Raw genomic sequence first — 10,844 nt, 5'->3', positions numbered from 1 at the left:
GATTGTCTCTGAGTCATCCGAAGGCATTTCCATTGCGACTAGCCTGAGCGCTGAGTCGGCTCTTGCTGCGGGCGGGTCGTTCCCGGCTGAAGATGGCGTCCTGGTCGCTGTCCAGCTCCGACTCTGACATCATCAGGCTGGAGTTGTGCTCTGTGCTCCGGTGTTTGATACCTGCACAACCATCAAGACTACAGTCAGACCTCCACAACATGTCATGCTTCAAAATCATGGAAATGTTGGTAAAGCAATTCATCAAAATTGTAAAAATGTCTCTAATCATGAGTCAAAAATCATAAAAAATATCGGTAAAGAAATGCGTCAAAATCCTAAAAGTGTTTGTAAAGAAAATGCGTCAAAATTGTTAAATGTCTACAGTCATTAGTTCATTTTTTTTTTTACAAATTTTCGTAAATATTTCGTGAAAAAAAAGAAGAAGAAAAAGTCAATTTTTTTTTCTCCAAAATTTGACAAAAACGTCATACTATACTGTGTCGTCCAAAATCAGAGAATTGTTTTGGAAAAAAAAATTTGGCCCAAAATTTGACAACGTCATACTGCACTAATTCATCCAAAATTTTGGAATGTTTTTGAAAAAAAAAACTGGCCCAAAATTTGACAAAAACATCAAACTTTACTATGTTGTCCAAAATTTGAGATTTAAAAAAAAATAATAATTTGGCCCAAAATTTGACAAAAACATCAAACTTTACTTTTATGTAACTTTTGCGGCCTCTTGTCCAGGACTCTCTTGAAAAAGAGGTTCTTAATCTCAATGGGACCTTCCTGGTTGAATAAAGGTTAAATAAAAAATAAAATAAAATACTATGTGGTCCAAAATTTGAGATTTAAAATAATAATAATAATTTGGTCCAAAATTTGACAACGTCATACTGTACTAATTCATCCAAAATGTTGGAATGTTTTTGAGAAAAAACATTTGGCCCAAAATTTGACAAAAACATCAAACTTTACTATGTGGTCCAAAATTTAAGAATTTTTTTGAAAAAAAATGTTGGTCCAAAATTTGACAAAAACGTCATACTATACTGTGGTCCAAAATTTGAAAAAAATAAAAATAAAAAAATAAATAAAAAATTGGTCCAAAATTTGACAAAAACGGCATACTAATGTGTATAATAATGTGTCAAAATCTTTAGAAATGTCTGTAGTCATGAGTCATTCGTATTCAAACATTTGTATATTCAATATTGTAAAAATGTTGCTCTGTTCTAAACTTTCCAAACAGCTGAAGTGAACTGTTCTGGGATATCGTACACTGTCGACCTGTTGCACTTTGACCTCTGGCCTTCCTGTTTTTAATGTTGTGACTCACTGAACTTGGGCCGGAGCTCCACCCTCTCCTGCTCGTCCATGTTGTCCAGGATGGTGTATTTGGTTTTCTTCCTCACCTTCGTCTGTTTCCTGAGTTCACGCACAGAAGCAGGGGTCAGAGGTCAAGAGGTTAAGATACAGGTACAGATGTTCCAGCAGCAAACTGAATGTTAACACGTGAAAAAAAATGAATTTCTACGTTTTTCAACACATGAAACATAAATATTTGTTCACAAAACAATAGGAAACCATATTGGAATACATAGGAAAGAGTGACATCACTTCCTGCAGCAGCAGATGAGCGTCCAGCTGACGGTCAAGATGAAGACCATGAGCAGGAAACTGGTCAGGATGACGTACAGCATCCTCCACTCTGACCACGGAAAACAAGAAAACAACCGTGAGCAAAAACACTCTGAAAACTCAAGTTTGTTTAGCGCTCACTCTCCCACACCAAACCCCATGGAGAAAATCTGTGATTTTAGCTCACAGGGAAACAGGAGCTGCTGGTCTAATGCTGCCTCGTGTGGTCACTTTGTGTCACTGAGGGATCTCCGAGCAAAGTTCTCCATGGGGTTTGGTGTGGGATGTGGTATGTTTAGTTACCGCAGTTGCTCTCTCCGTCGCCAAGGTAACGACGAACCAGATTCTCCGTCCAGAATGGGTCACAGGTGCACGTCTTTGTGATGGGATCACACTGACCACGCCCAGAGCAGCTCAGCAAACACACTGAAGGATCATGGGAAAAAAAACACAGGATTAAAGTTCAAAATCTCTGTAAATGTACATTTTAAACTTCAAATATAATTTAAAACTACTAAGCAGTTACAAATATGTATGTGTATTTTTGTGTTGTATCTGCATCGTCATGGCAACTGAGCCACAGAAATATTGATCTGTAGATGCTGTTAAAACCCCTAAAATCTTAAAATTTAATCCATTTTTATTTTTAAAAAAAGGGAAAAATTACAACTATTTCTAATTAACTATAGAATTTTGAAAACAGTGTGGAGAGAATCGGTGACGAGAGGACACAGGACTGTCATCCTGACCTTTGACCTCGGCGTTTGACTCACACACAGTGTCCACCCTCAGGACTCTGAACAGCAGGAAGTCGCTCTTCTCTCCGAGCAGCTGGTTCCTCAGCCGATGAACCACAGTGGAGCCAGAGGGCGGCGCCGGCGAGCCATGCACGGAAAACCGCAACACGGTGCTGTGCACATGCGCACACACAGACACACAGAAAACATTGCGGATAAACATGAGACATAATCTCAGATTCTTCATGATGTTCAAACTCTGAAATATCTCTCATTAAAACAATCAATAAACCTGTCCTCCAGTCACCAATCTTTTAGTTAGTAACCATTCAAAAATTCATTAAAATTGTTCCTTAAGAGGTTTGCGAATATTTTCAATAGGTCGTTGTTCAGGGTGATGCTGACTCATATTATAGAAAATGTCAAGTCATTCCAAGACAGTCAGTAATCTAGTATTTCAATTAGTGAACAGTCAGTAAACTAGTATTCAAGTTCGTTAACAGTCAGTAAACCAGTGTTTCAGTCAGTTACCTGAGGTGGGAGTGTCCCTGCAGAGCTCGGACGTGGACATCTGTGTTGAGGACATGCAGCAGAGCAGCCAGCTGTCGGACGACCGTGTCTCTCTGAGACAAACTGACCTGAGACACTGGCACCAGCATCTCTAGCTCCACTTCCTGGCCACCGCCCGGTTCTACAGAGACACAGGAGGGACATGTCCATGTCTGCATGAGGACAACACACACACACGGGGTTCTTGTCCTACCAGGCTGGACCTCCACTGTTGCCGTGGCGATGCTGGATCGTCCTTGGGCGTCAGTCACTCTCAGCTGGAACAGATAAGTTCCCTCCACCAGATTAGCGAGGAACAGAGTGGACTGAGTGTCTGAGGTGTAGAGGACGTCCTGTGAGGAGACAGCAACACCATCATCTAATCCAACATGAGCCCAAATAATCTCATCTGATATTCCAACAAATCTAATCTATTTGTAAAATTAGATTGGTTTTTGTTTTTAGATATTTTATTAGATTAGATCATATCTAATCTGATCTGATTTCACCTGTATATAAAATATAATCTGTAATCCTAATCAGAAATCTAGTACTGTAATTTATCAAATTTTAAATATTAATCTCGTGTAAATTCTAATCCTGATTAAATATAATCTGTCAGATATAACGTATTTCTTCTCCCAATCTGATCTATTTCTAACCAGTGGCGTAGGCAAAATAATATTTTGGGTGGGCCAGTGCAAAAGTGGGTGGGCCATCTTTGCCCAAAAAAGGAATTAGAACTTAAAAATGACAACTATAGACAAACTGGAAAAACAATGACTATTTTACTTTGTAATATAATGCAAAGGCAATGGTGGCAGAATACTGCCTATAACACAAGTTCTAACATTAGAGCTATATAAAGGCTTGTATACAATACAACAGTGTAAATAAAAAAATTAATTTGCGTATTGGCGCTATTGCACGACAAAATTAATCATTATATTGCACTAAGTGCCAGTAAACCCAAACAGCAGAAAAGTTGTTAACGTACAGTATAACATAGGCCTACATCAGACAGAATTCAGTTTGGCACCATCTGTGCCATTTGAGATTTCTTAGGTACCAAATTATTAAAGCCCATTTAATTTTATTTATATGTCACTACAGGTCTAAAAAGAACTTGTTTTGAAAAAAAAAGGAAAAAAGTATGATAACTCGCTGTAAATCGATGCTCCCTGTGCGGTGCGTATTAACAACTCTGCGACTCTGCAGCGTCTTCAGTTCTGAGCGCCATAGCTCTGGCTTACCTTGGTCAATTTAGGTGATTGACAGCTCGTTTTAAAACTCTAAACCAGTAGAATCAGAACCCGGTCTCCAAATGCGTGTGAATCACTTCATTAGCAAATCAAAGGGATATAAATGCATATGACGCATTTGTGTGGACATTCGCCTTTCTCTAATCAGAACGATCTAATGTCGCTCTGTAATGATCCATCAGACCGGGATTTGTTCCCGATGCTCTCCAATTGATTGTTGATTTTGGAAAGTGTAGTTCTTCATTAGAAGTGGTTTTGTTCCGGTGGAAATAACTTGTTTTGATAAACAGCAAAGGTAAGACGATATTTCTGCTTGTATTTCTTGAAAGTCAGTTGTTGTTTTGCTCTTATTTTGGGGCTGGATCCGTGAATCTTGGTCATAGAGTGATAAAAATGGTACCGTTGCAATCTGTAGATTCTCCGCTGTCCAGTCGACACATGTGTTTTTATTTGTTTACATAATCACGCTGACGCTCCGGTGCCGCTTTTCAATGTGTGCGCTGTAACGTTTTTTTCGCTCCTGCTGGTTTGATCCATCTGTGTTTTAACTGTATTTCGTGAACATAAGAATGGTTTATATGAGCTTTTAGCTGAGTTTCTGACCTTTCTGTGGGTATGCAGCATGTCTGTGTTTATTAAAATTAGATATGGTTTTATGACGTTTTTTGTCGAAGCGTCATTCTTCTGCAGGGATAAATCCGCAGGTAAACCCGGCGCATTACACTGACCGGGAGAGAGCAACCGTGCCGGGGAACAAACGTCCAGGGCCGGGCTAACCTTCTTGTGGGCTAATGACTCTGAAATGTATTTCCTTTACATGCATGTTTTAATTTTTTTTCTACAAACAAAATACCTTTTTATCATACTTGGCTGGGTGGGCCAGTGAGTAAACTGGGCGGACCAGTGCCGCCCAGGCCCATTGCTGGCTACGCGCATGTTTCTAACCCTGTCTAAACCTAATATGCTCTATTTGTAATTTTGGATCAAATCTGATTTCATCTAATATGATCCAATCTCATCTATCTATCCTGCAGTATGACTGCTCTTTTTCTAATCCTAATCTGATCTAAACAATTCAGCGAACCAGTCAGTTAACAAGGTTTAATAGAATTGAAACTAATCTAATGTAATCTGACCTAATATAATCTGTCAATCCTGCGGTATGTCAACTCTATTTCTAATCCTAATCCGATCTGATTTACTACAAATCATTCAGTAAACTACTTGAAACTAATCTAATCTAGCGCAATGTGATCTAATATAATCTATTAGCCTTTAAATATGTCCGTTCTATTTCTAATCCTAGTCCAATCAGATCTGATATAATCTGAACCCTTCAGTAATCCAGACAGTTAACCAAATTTAACAGAGTATGATCTAATCTCATGTTATCTGACCCCTGCAGCTGGACTCTGGCTGTCTCTGACCCACTGGTACTGGACTCTGGTCTGGTCGCCGTCGGTGACGGAGCCTCGCAGGACGATGGCGCTGTCGGGCAGGGTCAGCGTGTGGCTGCCGCTGGCGTGAGCAACAGGAGGACGAGTCACAGCTGCACGAGACAAACCACCAGGATTAAGGTTCTGCTCTTTGGGATTACACGCGTACGACACTTTAATCCCAGCCTTTCCTACCTTCCTGCACTTTCACAGTCAGCAAGGCGCTGTCCGACGCCCCCTCCTGGTCAGACACGGTCAGTCTGAAGGTATAGCGCCCCACCTGAAGACCCGTTGCCGTAGCTACTGCCTGGTCCACGCCGTCCATCTTTAATCCAGGAGGCCCGCTTTAAAAACATCGCAGATTAGTTTTTAATCCCTGTCAGAGAAAACTTCACTTTACTGCGCTCGTCTCACCTGACCACGTCCCAGAGGAAGCTGACTACGCCGTGGTCGTCGCTGCTTCCTCTGCCGTCGAGCAACATGCTGCTCAGTGGGAGGAGCAACTTCCTGTCGGGACCCACGACTGCACTGGGGGCGTGGTTTAAAGCCCTGCCCTCTGACACTGAAAAAAACAGGGATTAAAAGTTTAATAAAAATAAAAAGACATGAACACTCATCGTTGTTGTTGTTTAAAACTCACCAGCAGGGACAGACGGTGGGGCTGTCGCTGCTGCGTCACTGCTGAGAGACGACGAGGAGACGGGGGCGGGGTCAGAGGTCATGGTTTGGGCTGGGGGGCGTGGCTTGGTGGGTGGAGCTGTGGCTGCTGACAGAAGCGTTGTTGTCGTCACGTCTGAGGACGAAGAGTTACAGAGACTGAGATTATCTGTGTGTGTCTGTGTCTCTGTCTGTGTGTGTTTGTGTGTGTGCGTCTGTGTCTGTCTGTCTGTGCGTGTGTGTCTGTGTGTCTCTATGTGTGTGTGTGTGTCTCTGTGTGTGTGTGTGCACGCGTGTGTGTCTCTGTGTGTGTGTCTGTGTGTGTGTGTGTGTCTGTCTGTGTGTGTGTGTGTGTGTCTGTCTGTGTGTGTGTCTGTCTGTGTGTGCGTGCATGCATGTGTGTGTGTGTGTACCCGTTGTAGCTTCAGGGTAAACTGTAGCCTCCATGTTATCTGTAGGTTGTCCAGTAGAGAGTGACATCATCACTGATGGACCTGCAGGTGAAGTATTAAATATGCGATTTTTGGATCATTTAAATCAAGTGAAGAAACTCTTTTAATTTCCTGACGACAGGAAACTGAACGTTATGTCACTTTGTTAATGTTCAACTCACCTGCACCAAACCCCATAGAGAAAAAGATTAATTTTACATCAAGGCTCACAGGGGGATGTTGATCCACTGCTGTATATATAATATGTTTAAATGTAGTTTTGTGATTTCATTTGAAAATCCAGCAGCGCCTGTGTCCCTGTGAGCTAAAATCACTGCTGATTTTCTCTATGGGGTTTGGAGTGAGAGAGCATGGGGTTAAGCTTCCTGTAAGAAAAGGCTGATTTACAATGAGATAAAGTTAAAACAATGTTGATTTCTTTGTCAGAATAATAATAAATAAAACAACAAACAAACAAATGCTGTCCATTGTAATCGTCTGTGTTTGTCTCACATACAAACAAACATGGTTTGTACCTGAACGTGGGGTCAAGCTGCTGCTGCTGGGCTGAGGAGGCGTGGCCAGTGTCGGAGCCACAGTCCTTATATGGTCGTGATGGGCGGAGTCAGTGGCTGACTGTGTCAGTGACGTAGAAACAGAGCTGCTCTGTGTTTGGTTCTGAACGTGGAACAGAGAAACATACATACAGTCCTAGTGATTTATTTATTTTCTTTGTCATTCCAGGACATTGTGATTTATAATAATTTTGTTTAAGACTCTTATTTTTCACTTCAGCACGTTAACTTGAAAAATAAGTATTTATAGTTTTTAGTTAGGGAAAATGTTTTTATTAAATTACAAAATATTTTTTGGTAATAAAGTAATTTTTCTTTTTTGTAAGTATTAGTTTTACTTTTTAAAAACGTTAGTAATATTTAATTAATTGTAACATTATAATATTATTACATTAGATAAAAGACCTTTTTGTTACATCACAACATGTTATATTACTTTTAATCACGAAAATATTAGTAATATTGTATCGTTAATTACAATATTTTCGTATTTAAGTTTTTGGTTAGTTGGTTAAAGTTGGTGTCATAATATTACAATATTTTGTAACCACATTTGAACAGTTTTTATTTAATGAAAATCAATATTTGCAAAACATTAGTAACATTTTACAATATTTTGTATTTTGTTTTGTGCATAATTTTTTAAAAAGTCAGAAACAATTCTATGATTTTGTAAGTATTATTTTGGTAACATTTCAACATTTTATCACAGTTTTGGGGAATGTAAATAAGTTATTTTTTAAAAATGTTTATTGTAATATTCAATATTTTGCTTTTTATATCATAATATCTTCAGTCTTAAGGTCAGTAACATGTATTTGTAACATTTTGTGACAGATTTGTGACATGTTTTTAATTTGTTTTCATATTTTCCCACATTTTCATAAAGTTATCTTAATAATGATTAGGGCTGTCAAAATTAACGCTTTTAACGCAGGATGATTAATTTGTGGAATTAAAGCGTTCATTTTTTTTAACGCATTAACGCACTTTCATCGCACTACGGGTAGACGTGCAGTTTATGAACAGGCAAGGCGGCGGGCAACTGCTTGGGGCTCCCGACACTCAGAGCCTGAATGCATCAGTGAGCAGCTGCATCCCCGTCCCCCTTAAACAACAAGGGTTGATTTGCAATGACATCTCAGTAGGAAACCTCCCTAAAGGGGCCCCACGTCTCCTCACGTTAACCTGTGTGAAGCTGAAGAAAATGAAGAGGAGTTATCAATCAGGTAGTTAGAAGAGGAAGAAAAAAAGAGGATGAAGAAAAAAAGAAAGAAAGACACACAGTTGTAAGTGGCGCTACTGGCGCAGAAAATGATATAATCATAACATTAACAGTCACTGTCTAACTAACGGGGACACAGACAGCAGCTAACATTAGCATCAGAATGCTAGCTGACGCTAACGCTAACTAGTAGAAGCAGTGCTTCAAAGTGCTGATGAGGAATTTCCTGCTGTGGGTTTAGTAAGAAAACTATTTAACTTCTATACTTTATATTTTGTTTATAATGTGAGTTATTTACAGTGCAATGTATAGTTTTTTTAAAAGTTATTTACAGCATTTTATTTTTTCTATTTATTTCTATTGTCTTATAATGTGGGTTTTTTACAATGTAATGTTTATTTTTTACTAAGTTTGTATAGGTTTTTACAAGTTATTTACAGTATTTTATTGTTCTTTACATTTATATTTTCACATACTTTATTTATCTCTCCGTTCCTACAACAATATAAAGAGAAAATTAGAATTTTTTTGGCATATTTACGAATGGTAATTAGTCGTGATTAATCCACAGCTACCCTGTGATTAATCTGATTAAAATTTTTAATCTTTTGACAGCCCTAATAATGAAATGATTTAAGTTTTAATAAATGCTCACTCACAGTTTTCTCAGCAGTCGTTCTCTCGTCGTCAGCTGATGTTCTATTCTCCTCAGACGAGGCTTGGATCTGGGCCACGCCCCTATCTGGACCATCAACTACCTCTGATTGGTTGTTTCTGTCCGTCACAGACGGCTGATCGGTCGTCGCGTCTGCCGCTGATCCACCGTGTGGCTGCTGCTCCTGGCTGCCGTCAGAATATCCCAGTATCCCTGGGTCAAAGTCGCCCGGCTGCGGTCCGTCAAAGAGAGCGAGGTCCTTCAGATCTTCCAGGTCGCCCGGCGCCTCGGGCGACAGTGCCCCCCAGCGGCCGCCGTACGGCTCGCCTCGCACCAGAGACTGAAGCAGCAGCTTCTGCGGGGACGCCCGCCGCAGGAAGGCCATAAACGAGTCGGCGCCCGGTCGCTGCCGGGGCTGGCAGTTCTCCCTCTGCTGGCAGCTCAGGATATAGCAGTGGCCCTCAAACAGCCAGGCCAGATCGTAGCCCGGCAGGTCACAGCACGCCGCCACGCACTGCGGCAGCGTGGACACGCCGGGGATCCGCAGGATCCCGCTGCTCTCCACCGCCGGGGACACCACCACCTCGGAGAAGGTCGCTCCCTGCCAGCACGGGGACGCCACTGAAGCTGCAACAATAAGGAGCGATTCTGGATTTGTGGGTTGACTTTATTTTGATATTAAATAACATTTTCTGACAGGAAAGTAAAGTCAAGTTCTTATTAATTGACAATAATATTGAACTGAATTTGTACCTTCTTCACTGTGCAGCAGCAGCAGGAAGAGGATGGTTTTCTTCCACATAGTCTGTCAAGTGTCTGCAGCCTGAAACAAACAAAGAAAAACAACCCACTAATTATTACTTATATTATTAGAAGTACCAAATGTATTAAATATTCATATTAAAAACATACCCAGTGTTATTTAAGAGAAGAACACTCAGGGAAAACATCCACAAAAAGAAATATTTTACATGAACCAAAGTAAATGTAACGTACATTTGTAAAAACACAAATTTTCTCCATTATTATTATTATTTTATGTTAATTATGTTTTTGTTCTATGTTCTATAGCTTAACGTCAGTGAACTCTGGATAGTTTCAGCACCACGCTGCCGGACAGCGCCACCGCGGCAGCCCCGCCCGGCTGCAGGGAACACCGGCGGCTCTTTATGGGAAAATAAACGCACCTCCATCCATGCGGCACAGAAATTATTTATTCATAGCTCAGTGACACAGTTTAATCAGATTAACTCGAAAATACGACACAACTGTCGCTGCAGCCGGAGTACGTCAGTTCAGCTCGTTACAAAACATCACTCCGAATTCCACTGAGAAATTAGTCAATTTTAGGTTTCGCCGCTTATAAATCAAAATATGCGACGGTTCATGTTTTAATCCGGGTAATTCCCGTATTAGTACGGAGCACTTTCAACTTCGGCATAAACGGATCACACTAAAAAGAACGTCTTATCGTGAAATTTGGATGTTTTCAGTCGGGGTTTGCCTCTGGTAACAGTGAGCAGTGCGGTCTGGTGGGTGACTTAAATTGCTGCATTTCTTAACGGAGTTTGGCAGGAGAGACGCAAGCTAACAACAGCACGCGCCACGGTGACTCTGTCATCCCGGAAATAAAGACACTCTTTTTGGTTATGTTTGTGTTGAAGATAAATCTAAATAAACAC

General features: G+C 40.6%; 1 protein-coding gene across 1 annotated transcript; it reads right to left on the bottom strand.

Moving 5' to 3' along the window:
* Positions 1-13: 13 nt before the first annotated feature.
* kiaa0319 (KIAA0319) lies at positions 14-9,969 on the bottom strand (the record flags this gene model as incomplete). Its single annotated transcript, XM_083894869.1, has 14 exons — positions 9,916-9,969; positions 9,167-9,789; positions 7,244-7,385; positions 6,260-6,412; positions 6,034-6,181; positions 5,815-5,963; positions 5,581-5,732; positions 3,136-3,274; positions 2,904-3,063; positions 2,409-2,545; positions 1,939-2,061; positions 1,615-1,705; positions 1,334-1,422; positions 14-171 (listed from the first exon to the last, which is right to left on the bottom strand). Exons 1-14 carry the CDS (start codon positions 9,962-9,964, stop codon positions 14-16), a joined length of 2,313 nt encoding a protein of 770 aa, XP_083750995.1. The 5' UTR covers positions 9,965-9,969.
* Positions 9,970-10,844: the final 875 nt, after the last annotated feature.

The sequence above is a fragment of the Microchirus variegatus genome, assembly GCF_963457635.1.
Source record: "Microchirus variegatus genome assembly, chromosome: 1".
Taxonomy (NCBI): domain Eukaryota; kingdom Metazoa; phylum Chordata; class Actinopteri; order Pleuronectiformes; family Soleidae; genus Microchirus; species Microchirus variegatus.
The sequence above is the reverse complement of the archived record's forward strand: the minus strand, read 5'-3'. Positions and strand labels throughout refer to the sequence as shown.